A 22247-nucleotide genomic window follows, 5' to 3' on the forward strand; every position below is an offset into this window, starting at 1 on the left:
TCTGGTAGGTGTGCTGAGAGCCAAGGTCAGCCGCAGGGGCCTAGGGGAGTGTCCACTTTCTACGTTTACTATATTACTCTAAGGCATGAGTAGCACCGGACACGTCGACGGATGATAGCATTCCAGGCACAGTGCCAAGAATCCTGTCACTCGTAGACACCAAAACGTATGACGCTAGTGATGCAAAATCCCGTGAAAGTGAACGTATCCTCAAAAGTAATCATCTGATAATACAGCGCACTTTATTAGCCACTTGTGGAATAAAGTAACTGGTTTTCTGGCGAATTTGAATATTTTGTACTCCCGATTATTCAGACATTTAGGCGGTCACCGTCGAGCCTGAATTATCGGTTGGAGATGTATAGATAATGTGAAGTTCGATTTATTAAGCCGCTTTAGTCATGCATGCTATGCACCTGTATTGCACATGCATTGCACAGTGGCTAATTTCGGCGCACTTTGGCAAACATAGTTTTCAGGATGGCATAGCAAATCTCGTTTGGCGCAATTCAGCACAATTGGAGCAAGAATGAGAGCACTGGATTAGCGGATCCAAGCTTACATGGAATGCTGTGACAACAGCCTTTTATGTAACCAAATCGCTGGGAGTTGTCAAGTAGTGATGTACAATCTTATTCCTCTGATAAACAGGTAAGCATGATTCGTCCTGCTTGTCTAATGTGCATGTTTTATGCTCCGAGGAGTTCACAAAAGCACTGCACTGCCTAGGATGGTGAATTGGGAACTTGCAGTTGACAGCTGCATTTTCTGCCCTTTTCCTCATCAAGCCTTTTACATGAACATCCTAAGGCTGTGCTCTGCGGGAAATATATAGCATCTGCCCTTACACTTTCTTTTTACAAAATTTTTGAAGGCCGCACATGGTAGATACCCCAACTATACAGCTTTTCAGCTACATTACTTGAAGAAGCAGGCATTACTTGCACAGCTTGTTGCACAGAGCTCCCACTCATTAGTTTCAACAGTCACTAACAGTGCATGTGTGACAATGACATCAATTTTGTTTACTTCCACTGGCTTTCTTCACATTCCAAAATTTTTTATCATGATCCAAAATGGATCATAGAATCCTGAAATGCATGCCAATAAGCTCTTTTAAATGCCATCAGCATCCTCCAGATTCTGAATTTCCTTTGCACACAACAAGACTATTAATGGTTTTCACTGGAACCTTTCGAATGTCAACCGACAGTCAATCGACTAAATGACCATGTGGGTGCTACAATGTGGGTAGCTTCATAGGTCACCGAGTCAAACATTTATCATAGTCAATGGAATAGCACTGGAGGCTTACGAAAAGGGTTCTACTTAAATTGAGGACGACGCAACGAGCTATGGAAAGAAGAATGATGGGTGTAACGTTTAAGGGATAAGAAAAGAGCAGATTGAGTAAGGGAACAAACACGAGTAAATGACATGATATTTGAAATCAAGAAAAAGAAATGGGCATTGGCAGGACATTTAATGAGGAGGGAAGATAACTCATGGTCATTAAGGGTTACGGACTGGATTCCAAGCGAAGGGAAGCGTAGCAGGGGGTGGCAGAAAGTTAGGTGGGTGGATGAGATTAAGAAGTTTGCAGGGACGACATGGCCACAATTAGTACATGACCGGGGTAGTTGGAGAGAGGCCTTTGCCCTGCAGTGGGCTTAACCAGGCTGATGATGATGATACTCAAATTCTGAAGACATTTGAGTGGCGCCAGCGCACAACCCCAACATCATAGCTTTCAGACCATGTGCTCATAAGCAACACATTAAAAAAAAAGCAATAGTAACAAATTATCGTGTAGAAATTATTGTGTTCTCTTGAATTAAAAGGGTGCAGCCCCCGCCCCCCCATACTAGCCATAACAATACTAAAGCAGCAAACAGCCCCCAATGTAGCTAAAATTTTCAAATCAAAACAAAGCCCATAAAGAAATATAGATAAAATAGTAATACCATGCTAAAGATTAAATATTAGCTCCGTAAATGTTTATAATATTTTGCAGCACTAGAAATCATGCAGCTCTCCCCAGGACCTTGTATAATTGTATAAAAAATTTCTTCACTCTGCAAGATAACGTCAAGGATGGGCTACAAATGCTCATTTACCTTAGCCAACCAAGATAAACAATTAAAAAGTTTATTTCATTTGTTACGCACAACTGTGAAAATTACTCCTTATTTAGAGATCGCCAATCAGGACACTCGCACGATGCAACATCACCATGATTCGATGTTTTTTCTAAAAATTTGGTGCAACTTAAAAAGCAACAGCTGGCAGTTCTATTAATCAACAACACTGCAGCAGCAATTTGCACATACTAACAATCCAAAAAGCACACACCTTGAAGTAGACCTCCACTCCATAGATCAGGAAGAAAACCACCACAATGACCATAAGGACAGCAAAGGAGCCATTGAACACGCCCAAGAAAAGGCTCTGTGGAAACAGACAACCATAAGAAATATTCAATTTTTATGACTATTTAGTACTAGCTACGATTTGCTCATTTATTGCTCCCGTACATCAGAACCTTGTTAATTTCGGTCTGTCAACCTGCAAGAAAATATTCAAACTAAGCAGATTTCTTAACGATAAAAAAGAAGAAAACTTGGAAACAAAGTGCAAGACTGGGGGTTTGTGAAACTTTAAAAAATTCAATACAATTTGAATACTCTTTGCTATGCAATTGAAGAATTCACTATTCTAAGAAATTGGATACAGTTAAACGTCAATATAACAAAGTAGGTAAAATCGGCACTTTGCATCGTTATATTGAAATTCCATTGTATTGAAATTTGACCTTTTATGCAAATAAGTACAGTTGCCGATCTATTTTTCTTACACGGAAAGGGGTTGCAGAATTTTTCGAATTACCAGGCAATAAAAAAATGCAAATTTGAATGAGGAAACAATTGATGAATTGGAGTCGGCGACAAATGATAGTTTCATGCCATGCCGACAATATCTTCACATCGGCAGCACGAATTAAGCGAAGCCAAACACGCTTTCGCGTGTGCTCCGCTCCTATGGCTGACAGCGTCGCCCGCACTGGGACGATGAACGCCGTCCCAGTGCAGGCGGCGCCTGTCAGCCATGGGAGCGGAGCAGACTTTCGGGACGCCCGTCAGCCATGCTTCGTCTGCCCCTCACTCCGAGTCACCGAAGCTTGAGATTACGCAACTTCCAATACTAAACAACCGGGAAGATAGTTTACATGATGCCACGCCGTCTCGTCTCGGCACTCCCACTCTTTGCACATGCAACAGATTACCTCTACAGCAGGGTGCGCGGCTGCGTATGGGCTCAGCTGCACTTACAGCCATGCGCAGCCACGGCCAAGACATATGCCAACTTCCCACTCCGCCCGCTCACGTGGGCACTTGATCGCATTACCGCGAGCTCGCTCCCCTCCCCCCTTTTCCCTTTGCTCGCACGGGAAGGCAGCACTCGTAAAGCCACCATCTTGTCTCTCCCTCGCACACTTTCACTCACACCTAAAGCACACAGTGCGCGGGGCACAATAGCATCTTATCCAGGGTGTCTATCAAGTTGGCATTTCCAAATTCCCCGAGTTTTCCCACAGTGCTTTTGCAAAATACCTTGAATGACACACAATCTTGTTTATGGCAAGACAGGCTGACAGTATGTCACCCGATGCTGTCACTCTTCAGTAAGCATGCTAAAAAATAAAAAACTACTCTATCCAATTTTAATACTAAGGAGTAGTGTTTATGTTATTCAAAAAGAAAACAGAATGGAGGGGTTAGTAAAATGCACAGCAAATTAAATAACTTCTCAAAAAATGGTAAAGCCCATTACAAATACAGTCGAACGTTCTCAAATATGAATAAAGAGGAGATACATACAGAAGCAAATATTTTTGAATATGAGCTTTTTCTATCAAATGATAGCAAGCTCACTGGTATGAGGCCCAAATTTTCCCACAAGTGAGATTCCCTCTCAGCTGCTGGAAAGTCAACCTCAACTGTCTTGACATACTCTCAACCCGTGCAAAACGCCTCCGTACTACGTTTTGCTGCTTTAAAAAGTTTATTTTCGTTTGGATGAGGGACATCTGCATCTTGGTGTCAGCCAACACCTAGTTCTTTAAGCTCAAGCTCCATCAAAGAAGCGGTGGCACACTTCTTGTCCCGTTCATTCCTCAATGTATCGGTGCTTTATGTTCTTGTCCTCCTTCCGCCGCGCGTTTGCCCCACAGACCATTTGAAGCATCTTCTTAGTCAGTTGTACAGTCAACGTCCGATTTTTTGGACTCCCTAGGGGCCGCAAAAATATCCAAAAGCATGTCTTCTACTGCTCTTAAGGGCTCAAAGCGCCACAGGAACGTCCAAAAAAGCTCTGAAGGCTGCCAGTACATTTATTAGGCATATTGGTGCTCGTACTGGGACAGGAGACAGCGGGTGCACGCATGTATAATTAAAGGGACCCTAAAGGTTACTATTAAGTCAACATGGACTGTTGAAATACCATCCCAGAAACCTCGAAATACTAGTTTCGTGCCAAGGAGAGACTTATTTTAAGAGAAAATGCGTTCTGAAGCGTCCGCGTACCTCTAGCGCAGTTCAAATCGCCCACCCTCCGATCGAGGCGTACTGACATCATGGTCTCATAGTGACGTTGCGCCGTTGGTGAGTAAAATGGCATCTGCAGATGGCGCTACGGCTTTTCTGCGCAAAACGCAAACGTGCAGCCAGAAACAGAGCCAAGACAGAGCCGACAGCAGAGCGAAAGCGGGAGTATGGTGGCTAGCGAAAGGAGAAACGCACGACCATAAGCTGGTACTTCATTCTATGATGCAAACTTCGACGCTCGTCGCAATGGACCCTGACAACGACAGATTGGCTCGCGATGCTGGGCTCAACTTCAGCGATTTGAGCACTGACGAGCGCGACCTGCTGCTGAGGGCTCGCGCTGCCGGCGTCGTTGCGTACTACGATGGCGGCCTCGACACCAGCTCTCCGGAGCGGGAAAGCAACGAGGGCTTCCCACGACATCACATGGACGTGGCATTCTCGCTGCTTGTTCCAAATGAAAGTTTCGCGAGCCAGCAGAACCCGCACAGCACGATGCGATAACGAAACTACTGAAACTCCAAAGCGTACGCGGCGCAGAGTCGAGCGAAAACGAAACTTTTCGACCACCCATACTACTGAAGGGTAACGTCAAAATGTTATTTTTTCTTAGAATCGAATAGACGTAGTCAAGTAGCATTTTCTTCCATCTTATAATCGAATGAAATGATATTTTTAATATGAGTAGTTGAGTATTAGTAACACAAATTATGAGGAGTGCTTTCGTCATCGGGCTAGTACCGGAATGTCGCTGGGGGGTCTCAAATAGTGTCATGCATTTACCTCAATTTCTCGGTTACTAAAGCTCTGTTTGTGATTATATTGACGCCTTAGACGTTCTAGAACATTGCTCTACCACTTTAACTTGACTTTCTGGTAACCTTTAGTGTCCCTTTAAGGAATACATACTGTCTCGTGGCAATTGACCCTTCCCATGCCTGTTATGCTTCACCACAATACTTTGGCGTATGGTTCACCGCATAACACTGTATTGAGGTGAAGCTGACTTTCGAGAACCAGCATTATGCAACGTGCTGCTCTTTCCGGGCTTCGAAGTCAATTGCAAGGATTACAAATGCAGAGTCGGTGCCATAGCTGACAGTGGCAAATTCCTTCAATGAAAAACACGAAACCGAACTCCAAGAAGCTTAATAGCAAACGTCGAAGTTGCTAGACCTAGCGTTGCCGCAGTGATGGCTACGGCTGCCAGCGGATTCGTGCTCGTGCAAGAGCACCGATTCTAGGCGATGAGATAATCAAAATGGCATGAAATGAACTGAAATATTCAAATCATTAATGCCATTTCAGACTTGGGTCATAGCAAAAAGTCCAGAAAATCAGAAGGCCAGAAGGGTTCTTGCGTCCGGAATTTCAGACGTTCTTATACATTGAATGCATAGGTATGTGGCGTTGCCACGAAACCGTCCGAATTATCAGACATGTCTCAAAAATCGAGCGCCTGGAAGATCAATCGTTGACTATACACGGGCAACTCCAGCAGACGACTAAGCATCAAAGACAATTTGTTATGATTCCTCTTTGTTACTCGAGCCAGCAACAACGCGACTTTCCTGCTCTTTCAATAAAATTACAGATAATTTTCCCTGATAGAAGCACAAATTCTCTGAGTTTTCCCCGAGTATTTCCAGACTATTAAAGACCCCTCAGAATTCCTGGTTTTCCCGGTTGGTAGACACCCTGCTTATCACACTTGGACTTTATACAGAACACGATGCAGCTCCCCTTCGGCGGACACTCTTGTCGCGCCGCGCACGACTTGAGGTGCCCCATTTGCAAGCGGCTGCTTGTAATTCAATCATTTGACCATCTTTGGAAGTTTCGATTTAATGTCTCGGCATTCCTTTCCGGTGGAAGTGAAATTTTGTTATATTGAACTTGCATACAAGCACACTTCGTTATATTGAGGTTCTAAATACATGGTCATGCAGTTATGAAGAGTTAAATACAGTAAAACCTCGCTAAACCGTACCTGCTTAAACAGTAGTTTCATTTTAAAAGTAGTAAAGTCAAATCTCCGACTCAGCAGCCATTGAACATAATGCGTTTTGTATCCGCATAAATTGTAGCAGATTATTGCGTACGTATCGATTAACACGTAGTGTTTGCACTTTTCTTCGCACAATTATGGCGGTGCATCGTCCCCATCGGGCGGCCCATCAGAACAACAAGCCTCAGAGATCAGAGCAACGACATTGAAGCGCCCTGTGCGTTTGCGCTTGAAGCCACATTAATATCAACATCATTTTGGCGTGGTGCAAGCAAGCACAAGCAAGGACTCGCATCATGCCGAAACACGGATAAAAAACACCGGGTGCCTAGCACAGAAAAAAAAATTGGACATTGTTCATGCTATAGAAGTGGCACAAAGAAGTCAGCGCTGGCACGCGAGAGGGATCTACCGTTGACTACCGGATATACCGTGTGTGGCATTTGCAATACATAGGCTTTGCTCAGCAGTGCTGCTGCGACTGTGAAAAGATGTCAGCTACGAGGTTCAACTTTTCACCATCGCTGCCTCTGTTGCCGAAGTGTCGCCGAACGACAGTGATAAAGACACGGAAAGCAACAGCATGGGCGATTCAGGCACGACAGTGGCAGAAGCTGAGTGTTACATCAGCCTCATGAATGCAATCGTCCCCCGCAAGAAAAAAGGCGCCCCGCAACTTCTGTGGTGCTACCGCACCCGTGCACGGAGAATATGCAACACCAACAAGAAATCTGCCATGCGAGTGTTTGCCGAGAAGAGGGGGTTGGCTGAAAAGCTGGCTCACAGCTTCAGCAAGTCTGAGGCCGCTGTCATCGCTGCTAGGCCGTGGTGGCATCAAACGAACATAAGACTTTCGTCATGTGAAGTGAACAAATACTACGTTTTTGCCCTTTCATCGCATTCTCGCTGAGTTCCGTTTTTGACAGATAAGAGGGGGATCTCATGCTATTTCGGTAAAGCGGTACTACCGTTAAGTGTGTACTTTTTCCGAGCTCCAGCCAACTACGGTTTAATGATGCTTCACTGTACTTCCTTATATAGTGAATTTCTTTATATTAAAATTCATTATATTGAGGGTTTAACTGTATTTGTTTCTGTTCAAATATATGGGATGACAACACTTAATGGAATCTCAGGGAAGAAAAACCGATGCAAGTGGAGGCTGCTTTGAATGATTTTGCTGCACGAGAGCCACATTTGTTGCACAGAGGCACAAATTCTTGAATCTTGAGCCAACAAGTGAGGAAGTAAGTAATTTCCTATCATTCAACATGAATGCCTTACTTTAGGCAGCATGTGAATCTGTGCTCTAAATTTAGGTAATGCAATTTATTATTTAGGCAGTCTCACCATGTTTGCACCACAATAAAACATTGTGCAGTGCTGCAGTATCACACTGATCATAAGCAAGCACAGCACTCAACATGTACCTGGCGATGTGCTGCTCCATTTTATTCATTACTGTCATCATTATGCATACTAGGTAATTGAAAGGAGTTGTTTATCATTTACCAGCTCCACAGATGTCCGGATGTCCAGTTATGAGCAGCATTACATGTTTGTATCAAATGTAAATAATTTTTTTTTACACCAGATGCTTTCCACACAAACTATGTCACTTTGTTTATATATGTGAAAATATTTGGTAATTGATATTCAAAGGTTGTTTTTCTCGAATATTCGCCAGTCGATTAGATTGGAAAATTTCTTTATTCGAACACCCCTATGCAAGACCTTTGCTTAGCCGCAACAGTTACTTCAAGCTCTCATCACAGCAGGAAAGCTCGTTTCAGTGCATTCAGGGTCACATTCTGAGCTGGTTAATCGCAGCCCCAAGAAGTGCAGGCCATCAGTGGCTCTGCGAATCATTCCAAGATTGCAGTGTGCAGCTTACCCTTTCCGTTTCCCCATAGCCAGCGAATTGTGTGAGCACTAACTCTGCCAGCAGGAGCGAATAGGTGATGATGTTGAATGCAAGAAAGCCAAGAAATGACTTGCTAAGGAAACGAGGCTTGTCATGCCGGAGGTCACGCAGGTGAAACACCTAAAACATGTAGGAACAACCAGTTAACAATCAAGTTTAACTATGAATGCCACAGCCTCAGCCATATGCCATGCAAGGCTCTACTGCCCCATTTTTCACTGCTAAGCACTAATGCTAAAATGTCGCTTTAAATGCACACTAAGAAATATGCAGAAATTCAAGAAGCGTTATTTAAATAGTGCACATAAAAGCATATAAACTAAATGGCCGAGTTTAACCCAGTACTGTAAGGTTGAGTGCAAAAGTTTAGAGACCAGAAGTGCCATTAAAATTTTTCTTTTTCTTCGCAGCCTAGGCATAAAGGCTGAAATCAAAGGGTACTGCCAACGTGCACCTGTGGCCAGCGTCATGCATTAAGACAATTTCACATTGCACAGCTGTGCTAGAAGAAATTCAGTATTTCTGCTGATGCCGTGGTCTCTATAGAGACTTTTGCACTCTACTGTATATGCAGAAATATAAGCTGTTCAGAGGAGTGTAGCAAAGTTTTCAGAGCACGAATTCAACAAAGTGGTTCCGCAATTGTTGCCATAAGCATGAACAGCATGTACCAAGTATAAAACAATGTAAACTTGGTGTCCTCAATATATTTCCACTGTAAGCTCCTCCCCATTACTTGATAAGTAATTGCTCACCTCAGCCCAAAAGCAGACAATAAGAGATGAACCAGTGAGGAGCAGCGGGTAGTAAGCGCTCATCAAACTAGATGCCCATTCTAAAGATGCATTTTCCTGAAAAATTATGCAGTAAACAAGCATTACATGAAATAAATATAAACAAATTATCAATATTAATTAGGGCCTGCAGCAGGAATTGGGGGTAGTGGAATGTAGGTGGTTAAAATCAGACAGGCAATACAAGCAATTGCACTCAATGCGAATTCCCAAGAAACACTTTACAATTCTGCCCCTTTCTATGTAACAGCAAACACTGGAATGTCTCAGACAGAACAGCATGTGAATGCAGAACAAAATTGACAATGCTTTTGGTTCTCTCTGTATGCTCCTGAACAAAACAGCAAAGCCATGTTTCCCAGAAAATTTACACCATGCTTTACCAGCCCTAGAATAGTACATCTCATGAGCTTTCACACAGAATACTATCAACTGGTATGACACCTTGGCAGTGCTCTATTAAGCATTTGTGACTCATCAGTAATGATGCAGATTTGCAACTCACTAGTATTGATGCAAATATGTAATCACAAAAAGGAAGTCTTCATAGGAAAGCTAGGCAAGCGAAAATATTTAGAATAACAACCTTTTTCTGAAGTATCCTATTTGCTTGAGTGAAAGCACTTCTCAACTCCCGTCCAAAAAATTGCATGCAAATAAATGTGAGCACTCTACCCTACCTATCACTTCTACATCATGCGCTATGCAGGGATCAGCAGAAAGTATGAAGTCAATTTCATTTCTTGTTTCACCATTGCAGTGCAGTAAAGTGCAGTGATCATAGGTTAGTGAGGGCTAGGATTCGTCTCAATTTGAAGAGAGAAAGAGCAAAACTGGTCAAGAAGAAGCAGGTCAACCTAAAGGCAGTAAGGGTAAAAGCAGACCAATTCAGGCTGGTACTTCAAACAACTATGCAGCCTTAAAACAGAGAGATGATGATGACATAGAGCTAATGAATGAAACCATAACTAGGTTGGCTTTAGAGGCTGCAATTGAAGTGGGAGGCAAGACACCAAGGCAACCAGTAGGCAAGCTCTCCCAAGTAACAAAGGACCTAATAAAGAAACGACAAAGAATAAGCGTGTCCAACTCGAGAGATAAGATAGAATTCGCGGAACTGTGAAAACTGATCAACAAGGCGAAAATTAAGGATATTCGAAGCTATATCGTGAGAAAGACTGAAGAAGCCGTAAAAAATGGACGCAGCCTAAAATCGGCGAGAAATAAACTTGGAATAGGACAAGCCAAGATGTATGCACTGAAAGATAAGCAGGGTAATATCATCAGCAATTTCGAAGATATAGTAAAAGCAGCGGAAGAATTCTATACTGACCTGCACAGTACCCAGGCGAGTCAGGATACCTCAATTGGAAACAGTAATGAACAGGATACAGAAACTCCTCCTATAACTAGTGATGAGGTCATAAGGGCCTTGCAAGACATGAAACAAGGAAAAGCGGCAGGAGAAGTTGGAATAACAGTGGATTTAATCAAAGATGGAGGAGACATAATGCTTGGAAAACTGGTGGCACTCTATACAAAGTGTCTATCGACTGCAAGGGTCCCAGAAAACTGGAAGAATGCAAACATTATACTAATCCACAAAAAGGGAGACGTTAAAGAATTGAACAATTATAGGCCCATTAGCTTACTCCCAGTATTATACAAAATATTTACCAAAATAATCTCCAACAGGATAAGGGCAACACTGGATGTTAGTCAACCAAGGGAACAGGCGGGCTTCAGCAAGGGATTCTCTACAATGGATCACATCCATGTCATTAATCAGTTTATCGAGAAATCCGCAGAGTACAATAAGCCTCTCTATATGGCTTTCATAGATTACGAAAAAGCATTTTATTCAGTAGAGATACCAGCAGTCATAGAGGCATTGCGTAATCAAGGAGTACAGACCACTTACGTAAATACCTTGGAAAATATCTACAGAGATTCCACAGCCACCTTAATTCTACACAATAAAAGTTAGAAGATACCTATAAAGAAAGGAGTCAGACAAGGATTGCTAGGCATAACGTTAAGAGACAGAAAGAGAGCAGTTTGGATCAGAGAGCAAACGGGTATAGACAATATTCTAATTGACATTAAGAGGAAAAAATGGAGCTGGGCAGGTCATGTAATGCGCCGGTTAGATAACATTTGGACCATTAGGGTTACAGAATGGGTACCAAGAGAAGGAAAACGCAATCAAGGACGACAGAAGACTAGGTTAAGCGGTGAAATTAGGAAATTTGCGGGCACTAGTTGGAATCGGTTGGCGTAGGACAGGGGTAATTGGAGATCGCAGGGAGAGGCGTTCGTCCTGCAGTGTACATAAAATAGGCTGCTGCTGATGATGATGAAATGTGAGCACCTCCTTTGTTTTTGAATGCAGGCTGCAAGTGCTGAAACCATGCCATGGCTAAAGGTGATTTCCATCAGCCAATCTGGAGAAGTTCTCTCCCACAAAAAAAAAAAAAAATTGTTATCCAGTGATCAGATTAGTGTGGGTCTGTGTTTTCGGCTAGTTGTATAAGATCAATTAGCTTTCTGACCGGCTGCTTGTCCGTACTATGCTTTCACAACAGATTTTGCAGGGTCTTGGGGCATTTTACGCCCCTTCTAGTAAAATCTGGAGCAGACTGACGTTTTTTTCTCTGGCAAGACGGACTTGGTGTCACGCGATACTGCTATGTGTGGTGATGGGGAGCACCAATTCACCTGGCTGACTATATTCTCTTTGTTGCAATTTGTATTACTTTTGGCTCTTATCTTGAGTGCATCTAAAAGAAAATTACATTTATTGTTTAAACTTTGTAGTACTGCTTCTTTCTTTGTTTTGAGGCCAAGCATCCTCCTCCACTTTAGTGATCATAGGTATGAAAAGAAAATGCCTATACTTGAGCAAATGTAATCAGTGTAATGAGAAATGACTACATGCAAAGATGAACACTGATCACTGAGGAACCACTTTCTGGAAAAAAAAATGGCAGTACTATGAAGTTGCATAAGCTTGCAAATATTTAAGACTGTATACTCACTGGAGATGAAAAGTAGAATCCTCTAGCAAAGGTGGCGATACAGATAAGTGCGTACAGGGCCTTCTGCGTGGTCACTTTGAAAGCTTTCAGAAGCGAAGGTGGTTTGATCCGGCTAAATTCGGATCGTATGCAAACAAGCTGCAGGAAAACAGACACAAACAGGTGGAGAGAGGTCAGTTTTGCATAGTAAGTTATATGTCCTACAAATCCCCAGGACATCCCTGTTTTGGCAGTGAAATAATAAAGGTTGCCTCCTTCAGTATGCAACATACACTGTATCATATTGGATCATGCTCATGCATCTAATTTTGCTGTTTTTTTTATAAAATGAAAGAAAAATAAAGGGTGCCATTGATAAACTAAACAAAGAGGTGTCAAGCACAGCTTTTGATCAAGTTTTGAGAATTTGAGAAGTTCATCATCACTTTTTAATCTACTTACTGCGACACCACCTTCAAAGTGGCCACGTTTATTTTTCAAAAAGGATAACCACGTGCACTACACATTATTCGATCCCTCATAATATTATCATTTAGGTGACATTGTCACGGAGAGGAAGCATATGGACCAAATGTATATACAAACTATTTACATCTAAAAGCACCATGGCCAACATGCAAGTAATTACACTAAAAGCTTGAACAGATGGCCTGCTATGTTTTCATTCATTTTCCCCATGCTGAAAACTTTTCCAAGTAGCTCTGTAACAATATTATTTTTGCACTACATGTATAGGCATTCCATCTTGTAGAAATAGAATAAAACTGCAAGCAGCCTTCCAAACCAAGGCACAGAAGACATAAGAACACAACTTTATCAGCTTTTTATTCTATTTCTTTCTTTAATGTAACAAACAGTTTGATTAGCTACAAATAGCAACAGTCAGTAGCTACAAATATTACTCACCAACTGGACAAATGAGACAGCACAAATTAAATAGAAGATGGTTGAAAAAGCCACGAAGTAGCTGAGGTTGGGGTCAGTGCAGGTTCCTCCACTATATTGCACCTGGGAGATGTAAAAAAAAAAAAAAAGAACTATCACAACTGTTGCTGGCAAAGGTTCCAATTTAAAATGAGAGAGAAAGAGAAGCTAGCTGGAATATCTTTGCATGCAAAAGTAATTTTATTAGTGATTTAACCATTTTGTAGATTGCTGGTGGGAGCATTCATTGGCCAAGCACAGTGCTGGCTTGCAGGTCATGTCCTAATTACAGAGGACGTGCTAAGTTCTCAGCTGCTGCAGACCAGTAGAAAATACACGGATGTCTCAGACTTGCCTCACAGAAGCAGATGCCCTGGTGGCATTCGCCATGGCCCGAGCAGTTGTCGGTGCAGCTAGCATTCGGATGCACGGTCATGAAGGTCTTGAGAAGCGGGTACAGCTTACTCGGGAAATGGACCACACTTCTAGTTGGAGGAGATCCACGACAGTCCACCATACTGGACTGGACACAACCGGGCTGCACCAGTGACGAGCTGTGGAGCCACTAGAAGGGTCCCGGCTGCCTGCAGATGTGAAGAAAAAAAGGGGAGAGGGGTGGGAGGGTCAATAAGCCATGAGCACGATCCTGGTTCAAAAAATGTGCGCAGCTTGCACTAGTGGTGCAAAACTGGAGTCAACAGCAGAGCTTGTGATCACCTAACTTTTACGTGGCTTGCCTAAGTTGTTTGTAAGTTCTGCGTGGTTATGCTAGGTTTTGCTAAGTTGCTGGTAGGTTTGGCTAAGTTGTTTCTAGGTTTTTCGAGGTTATTGTAAGCTTGGCTATGTTGTTTCTAGGTTTTGCGAGGTTATGCTAGGTTTTGCTAAATTGTCGCAAGACGGGATCGCTTTCTTGGCAACGTCGAGCGTTCAGGCGCCGACTCTCACATTCCCTGGACTGGAACTTTGAATTCTCGACTGAAACTCTGGATCCTGGACTTGGCATCGCCTCTTTTCAGCTGCAGCTTCAGCGCGGTGTTCCGGATCAGCTCGGCTTCACTCTCGCTAGGCAGTACGGCGCTTTTTCTGGTAAGCTGCTGCTTCTTCGGGCGTCCGGACTTTCTTCGGTCTTCCCATGGCAGCAGCATGTATGCACGGAGTATAGGTGGCGAGAGGTGCGTCACCGCACCAGCTGTTCCGAGCTTTTACTCGCCTATGACATCATGACTCCGCCCTAGGTGCGTGGGGTGCGTTGCGAGAAGGTTATGTGGCTCGGTGCTCTTGCAGATGGTTGCTAGGCAATGTGAGGTGGCACACAACTGGGCTGAGTTCTCTGGTAACGCTCCACGGCGGAACTAAAAGCTTAAACAGCTCTGCTGTTAATACGTAAACAGAAACTATGACGAATTGAGTAAAACATGTGCTGCTCTAAAGGTTAGGTCATGCAAACAGAACCGATGGTAGCCCACAGATCTAATTCCACCTCCCTTCCAGCACACTTGGTGTCAGCCTTGTTCCCCATCCCACAGTCTCTCATCATGCACCAACTATAATCACAAATTTGCAATACAATGTTACAAAAAAAGCTAGTTATTTAACAGCCTTCGATTCCTAAAGCTTCACAAGAATGAAGGCATGTTTCCAGCAAAAACGTAGACATTCGAGACAATGCAACTTTTTACAGCAAAGCTGTTACCCTCTCAGTGGTCAGCATTTTTCGTGTCCCCATTTGTAAGCGAAAATGTGGGCTGATCCCAGCGGCAGCACAAACCAGGAGCAGTGGCTCGTACCCTCATAAGGCAGAGGCTTCAAGTAAAGCCCCTTAAACTTCGTAAAGTAGAGCCATGCTTTGAAGAATGCTGCCTCCTCCTCGCGCGCTCTGGCCGAGACCGCTGCCTCACCACCATTGGCCTAATGGCATCACGTGGGCCCCTGCGCCGGCTTCATTTGTTTACAGTCGGGCTTCAGTGCCATTTTCGCTTAAAAAGAGTCTACGGAGTGGTGAGGAGCACATGTTGGTGCCATTGCTCTTTCATGTTGTTTTGGTTTGCGAACGCCTTGAACTAAGTTTTGTGGAAAGTGCGACGTCACTTCACCATAACCTGTTGCGCTTTCGTATGCCAAAATAGTTTCACCAAAGACAAGAAGCTCTTCTCGATACCGTCCGGTAAGCGCTACGGGTCAGGAAGAAAGGCATGGATTCATCGAGTTGGGAGGGAGAACTTCAGACCAACATTCTCCACAAAACTATACAAGGTAGTGGCGAGTCTCTCATAGTATAGTATATGTCAGGCTTGCATAATTTGTTGTGGGCCATAACATAGTAGATATAGCATGTTTCACTGAGGAAGTTTCCATTTGGCTTCGCACTTTCACAGGATTCCTACGTGACGTGTACTTTGTTTATATAAGCAGTGCGTGGTCGTATTTGGTGCGCTTAATAGTAATGTACGCCAAGAGGCTTGAATTCGCAAGCACGCGAGGCTGCGCACAAAACGTGATTATGAAACCTTCAGGATTCTGCGCATTCTTTTTGACACAATTTGAGGCTCAAGCGTGAAAACTAATCTTAGGAAAGTAACTCTCTGCATATTGTGGTTACTCACTAGCCTTCTTTAGAGCGAATAGCTTTGTTTGCCTTTTTTGTTCGTGTTTGTCATTTGCGGTCCCCCGGTGGATTTGCGATACAAAAGAAAAGTGTGCGTGCTCTCCCGAAACCGCGTTCATCGCCGAACGACAGCATCATAAGTCTTTGAGACGTACATGTCAATTCATGTCAGCTTTAAGGTGTATGTAGGTTAAGATGCGGCGGTGGAGCGCTCGCAAAGAAAACCTGAGGTCACCCGCTCATTCACTGGCTAGTTTAGTCTTCGTTCGCTCGTTGGTATTTCGCCTATTAGCTTGTTTGAGCACTATGTCTCTGAGGTACATGAAATGAGACAACAAACGGTGCCTCAATATGAACGACTGCGTCATTTTACTTACCGCAATTTTGGCCGCATCATAGCGCGGCAATTCTTTGCACGGTCATCACTTCAACTAAAGTCATATCCCACAAATGTTATTTTGGAGCGAATGCAACCATATTCAATGCATGCGCCTTAGTGCAATTCAGTTCACGACAAATACATCACTTCATGAGTGGACGAGCTAATGCACAATGAGTCACTAACCTGAAAAAAAATAATGCATTTGTTTGAGCCTGAATGAAGCGCTGTTACTGCATTCCCGCTTCGCGAATGAATACTAGAAAACTGATATCATTTTCTATATATGCAGAATCCCAACTCGATGATCGGCTGCACATATTTCTGTCGACTTTGAGGCATAAGAAACATAATAGTACCATCGCCTACCTCTGAGCCTTTGAACGTGCTTAGAGGATTGGCAAACCCGCGCGTTGGCGGCAGTGTAGCTTGTTAATACTCTTTCAAACCTTCAGAGCAATGTTAGTTCGTGCCCTATGTCAACCTTTGCGCGTCATAGCTGATACGCGCCACGAATTCACGTTGTAAGGACGGTGCGGATTATTTAGGATACCGAGGGCTTGCTGGAGGTCAGGATGTTGGCATTCGATCGCACATGTTTTATTTACAACCATTCGCAACAAGATCTTGAAGCACATACTTGACAAATGTTGCTTACCTAATTGTAGCACACGCGATACATTCCGAGTCGTCATGCCACAGGGTTAGTGCTCATTCAGATATTTAAAAAATAGTTATCAAAACAGGAAAAAAAGCTGCTGTTACTGAATTACTGAATTTGTATAGCCATCCATACAGAAATTCTATGCTGTACATGAAGTTACTTGGAGCTAGAAAGCCAACGTGAATGCTTAAAGGGTAACGCCTTGCTATGTGTGCATTTACTCTGCGAAAGGTCGTCTGCTACTCTCAAGCGGTGTAGGCGGTGCCAAGGTCGAGAAGGAGCGTGAAAGAGAGTAGAAACGAGGAGTACAGGCAGAGGAGGAGAGTGTCACTACTTTAAGAAGTTTAAATGGCTTTAGCTTCACTGAGCAAAGTGAAGCGAACTGTGTATACATCCTTTGGAATCATGCATGAAACATACAGAACAGCATACATTTCAACAAATAACAAGCATGAAACAAGCACCCAAACCACAATATTGACAATAAGGCGCCCCTGATAATAATGCAAAGCACATAGCGCTCCCCCGCATATGTTTCCCGGTAAAGATTACAGTTGCACAAGCTGCTGCGGCAATGGAAGATTGCGACGTGGGGCTTGATGTCCCTAGCCTTTCATATATAAAGGAAACAGCCTGGCAACTGATTTCAACGTTGTTGCAGCATTGCTATGGGTGGCGGCGTGCTGTCAAAATTACCATTACTCTAAAGCAATCAAGCATTGCATACCCCCTCAGCAGTGGTAATAGTGGTTTTCGTCCACTTTCGCAGGGCCAGGATGATGAGTCAACTTTTTTGCTACCATGGCTAGCACAGAACTCACACAACTTGTATTAGTGCTTCTGCTCCACATTTTCATTCTATGCTGTCCTATTTTGGTACCACTCCCTTTCAGTAATTACTTTGGTTTTCATGGCACAGTAAGACTTGTCTCCTTTAAAAAAAAATACATTTTGGGGTTTTATGAGCCAGAACCATGACCGGATTATGAGGCACCCTGTAGTGGGGAACTCTGTATTAATTTTGACCACCTGTTGTTCTTCAATGTGCACCTAAATCTAAGTGTATAAGTGTTTTTGCATTTCGTCCCATAAAAATCTGGCTGCCGCGGCCGTTATTACACCTGCAACCATGAGCTAGACAGTGCAACACCTTAGCCACTGGGCTACTGTGGTGGGCGGACTTTTCTTCAGGGCCCCGATGAAGGCCAGTGCCACTGTGAAAAGTTTGGCTCCTGGCTGAAGTTTCTCTCATTCACCCACTGTTAATTACTTGGTCTCCATCTCCCCGCGATTCCTTTGCAATGTCTAACTTTTAATGTGTTCACATTCTCAGGGTACTTCACGCACTTTCCGTGGGCCAAGTATCTACCTATGTTTCTATCTATGTATCTCTATATAACCATTTTCACGCCTACCTTGGTCACCGGGCAGTTCGTGGTCGAATGGGTAGCGCATCGGGCTGCTATGCTGAGGGAACAGAGTTTGAAACCAAATGTCGAAACAACCCGAGTGACTGAGTATGTTGCAGTGTGTATATATGTGCCACTCTTCGACAAACCTTTTTCATGCCGATATCGGTCACGGTAGATGCGGTACCAAGTAGGCACCACTGTTCAAGGACTTTTTTTTTTTTTTTTTTTTTTTTTTTTTTTTTAGCACTGGGCATGTGCCACTAGGTCTGTGCTGGTCTTCAATGAACCTCTTTGATGCCAACTTGGGTTACTGAGTATGTGCCAGTAGGCGTGTGCCACTCTAAATTAGCGTCTTTGACCCCAACATGGTTAACTAGCTATGTGTCACTGGGAATGTGCTGCTCTACAATGACGAAATAGATTCCTTAAATTTTTTGCATGCTGAGCGGAATCAAACCCACATCACAAGGGTTCCTCCAGGACAGCAACCAGACGCTTTAGCAGGCTGTGCCACAAATGCAATGGGTATGTGCCACTTTTTAAAGAACCTCTTTCACACCAACACTTAGCTAGCTGCGCCATGAATGCACTGGGTGTGTGCCGCTCTTCAGTGAACCTTTCGCCAACTTGAGTCACTGACTATGTGCCACTAAGTGTGTGGCATGTGAGGGAACAATTCTCGGCATTTCCAGGCAACGGCTTGCCACACTTCTTGTCTCAGAGGCCACGAGCAGACTTCTTGGCAGCACCACTACATGGTGCAGCATGTTCAGAAGCAAGCGAGAGGAGCTCAGCTGCCACAGGACATGTTTCAAAGTATTACCACGCACCGGCACTTCACACATTTCGTAGGCCATGAGCAGGCTATGCAGTGGCAGTGCTAGATGGCGCAAGTGTTCTTAGGGAAGTGAAAAAGAGTAGCCCTGTTGCAGTACAAGCCTCATAACTCGTTTTTCGATGGTCGCAATATGTTGTGTCACTATATTGATTCAATACTAAATGCATTACCATTGACATCCATCAGGAGATGGGTTCTGTTGCAGTGTTTGGAAATGGCTAAGAGGCAGCTGCCAACTTAGCATAAAAAATTACACGGAGCTTTCCAAGCACAATTTTTTTTCTTTTAAATAACAAATATCACACACATGCTGACTATAAAAGCAAAACATATGAAGCTTAAAAAGTGGTTTCAGGATCAATACACTCGGATGCAACTGAGCACCTCACAAGAAGAGGGTTCCTCAGCTTATGCGCCACATTTAGCACACTCAGATCTTAAAAAAGGCTGTGCAACAATGATATCAGCTACTTGAGAAAGATATTACATATGAATTTCAACATGCATCTATAACACATAATCACTTGGAGGCAGCGGCATTATGTCACATACTTTACGGCTCTGGTTTATTCATGCATTCTTGCTTTTCTAACACCAATTTGACCCACAGCAACCTTTCATGGAGCCATTTTAAAGTGAAGCTTTCTTTGCCTCTTCCTTTTGACTTTTCCAGTGCTGATTCAGCTGCTGTCGCTGTCCTGCATGCCGCGTCGGGGGGTGTTAGATACGAGACCTTTTCTTGAGCCTACTTCGAGTTCACCAGACCACATCGAATCACGTCACAGCTAATTAAGGAGCGCAGAAGCACATCTACCACGTTCCCGAGGCGCCACACGTCCAAACAAGTTTGCGTCCCCCACCTCGTGCACCGGAGGTGGAGCTATTCACTGCTTGACTCTTCCCGAAAGTGTAGCGGGAGCCTGGCACAGTTCCAGTTAACGTCGGTCCCAAGGCAAGACGGCTGTCATGCACCGTGAAACCCTGGCAGCAATCCCCCCATCCGCATTTGTGAAGGCAGTTGCAAGCCAGGAAGGCAATACCGCAGAGAGAAGTAAGCCCTCGGACAATTGGGGCCCAAGGAGCGACCCTCTGCGCCGGATGTGACACAATCGCACGGGCGCCTACCTTTGGCCGAAAATGACGCCACCTGAGCGGGCTCGCCGATTGGCCAAACGTGACATGACTCCGAGACACCGAAAGGGTTGAAAGCTAGAGACCGGGAACAGCAAGAGAGCATTCCTTCATTCATCTCTTTCGAGCTTCTTGCCATGGGCCGCAGCGTCGGAGTTGCTGCCGGCCCGTAATGAGTTTATGACTGTTAATTTCTTTGTACTTTCACTGTAAATAATGTAAATAAACCTCCAGTTTTCATCTCAAATTCCTCCTCAACCTCAGCCAACTCCCGCACCCAACGGCAAGGTCCAAAATCTGGAGGACAGCAATTGGGATTGTCCTCCAGATCCAACAGGGGTGGTCGAAAGAGGGAGCGCGGCAGAGATGTGACACGAGAAACTCATTTGTACCTTTTCATCGTGTACTTGTCACAACAATGCCCTCTGGAGGTCCCTGGGAGTTGCCACCATATCCTCTTAGACTGCTGTAATTATCGTAACCCACCTCAAAAGCATTACAGAAACTGCAGTGCTTTTTACTAACAGCCCGGAGGGGAGATAGAATGGTAGAGAGGAGGCACAAAGAGGAGAAAGAAAATGGGTAGAACCAACGCAGTCATGAAACGAATGAATAACAGCCTTGCCACTATTCGCTTGCAAACATGGGGGGAAGGTAAGGGAGGGAAAAGGTGATGTAAGAAGGCAAGGAAACGCTACTACTAGGCACCGCAGTGGTTGCAGGCAAATTGTATACATTTGAATTCAGAGTAGGCTATGGTACATTTCACCTATTTCTGAAAAATAAGCCCTGTGCAAATTTGTCAAGTGGACAACAGACAACACTACGGAAGCGGCTGCTCATCAAATAAACACTTCTGTATCTGCCGCAGCAGTTTTCTAGCAACGGCGTTGGTTGAGGACATGTGTTTGATCCCGACCGTGGCAGCCGCATTTCGATGGGCGAAACGCAAGAATGCTTGTGTACTCAGATTTAGGTGAACGTTATAGAATCCCAGATGATCCAAATTAAAACGGAGTTCCCAACACGTGCCTCATAAGCAGCTTGTGGGCTTGGCATGTAAAGCCCCATCATTTAATTATTGTTTAACAGTTCTTCCACAATGCATTGCACCATGTGAGGCAATGACAGTGCTAATTTCACACAGGCTATGAGCAAAGGCGCACAACAACGCCTCAATCAAACATGTCTCACTGTGTGTTCTTTGTACGACATAGACAAATACAAGTGGTACACGCAATAAACGTTTAACATGAAATCACCACTCTAGTATTGCACTAAAGGCTGATGAACATAAACATTTGCTATAAAGATCACAGCCAATTATCGTCAATCAACACAAAGCGCACAGAAAGCTTTGCTTCCATTGATTCCCATAGTGCGTGGGATCCGCATAATTTTTTTTTATTGGGAGCTCCTTTCGTCTTTTAGAAGCACAAATCACATCAGAAACACCAGCAGCGGCCTGAACACTGCAATTATTATATTAAGCATGATGTGAACTATGTCACCAAGTTATGACAGGTTATGCATTTTCTTTTTAATAGAATGGCCCATCTTAAAAAAATATATGCGAACCTCCATGGCACCAGACATGCATTTTCAATTAAACTGAATCTAGATTATGGAATACTGTATGACTTTACAAATTTTGCACAACTTTTGCAAGTGTTAAGCCGTTTGTTCAGGAATTTCTAGACTACTGCCTTCTTTGCCTGGAATCACCTGGCCACCCAGCTGCACAACATTTAATGGCCTGTATAATGAAAGTATTCCTTATGCTCGATTCTATTCCTTTCCTATCATCCACCTCTCACGACCTGCCAATCCTGGTGATAACGTAGGCATAGCGTCACTCAGATTCCTCACGGAATGCCAAAAGAGAAAGAATAAGGATATAAACATTACATTATTCTGGCCGAGAAT

General features: G+C 43.8%; 1 protein-coding gene across 4 annotated transcripts in view; it reads right to left on the reverse strand.

Annotated features, from left to right (window-relative positions):
- LOC142583676 (uncharacterized) overlaps positions 1-22247 on the reverse strand; it is an 81867-nt gene that overhangs the window by 54439 nt on the left and 5181 nt on the right. For all 4 annotated transcript variants that reach the window (XM_075694167.1, XM_075694178.1, XM_075694171.1 and 1 more), the window contains 6 exons: positions 13648-13876; positions 13275-13376; positions 12369-12506; positions 9292-9387; positions 8507-8656; positions 2353-2448 (listed from right to left, as the gene is read on the reverse strand). In XM_075694167.1, the coding sequence (XP_075550282.1) occupies positions 2353-2448; positions 8507-8656; positions 9292-9387; positions 12369-12506; positions 13275-13376; positions 13648-13809 (744 nt within the window). In that variant the 5' untranslated portion in view covers positions 13810-13876. The remainder of the gene's footprint in view (positions 1-2352; positions 2449-8506; positions 8657-9291; positions 9388-12368; positions 12507-13274; positions 13377-13647; positions 13877-22247) is intronic.

The sequence above is a fragment of the Dermacentor variabilis genome, chromosome 1 (genome assembly GCF_050947875.1).
Source record: "Dermacentor variabilis isolate Ectoservices chromosome 1, ASM5094787v1, whole genome shotgun sequence".
Classification (NCBI taxonomy): Eukaryota; Metazoa; Arthropoda; class Arachnida; order Ixodida; family Ixodidae; genus Dermacentor; species Dermacentor variabilis.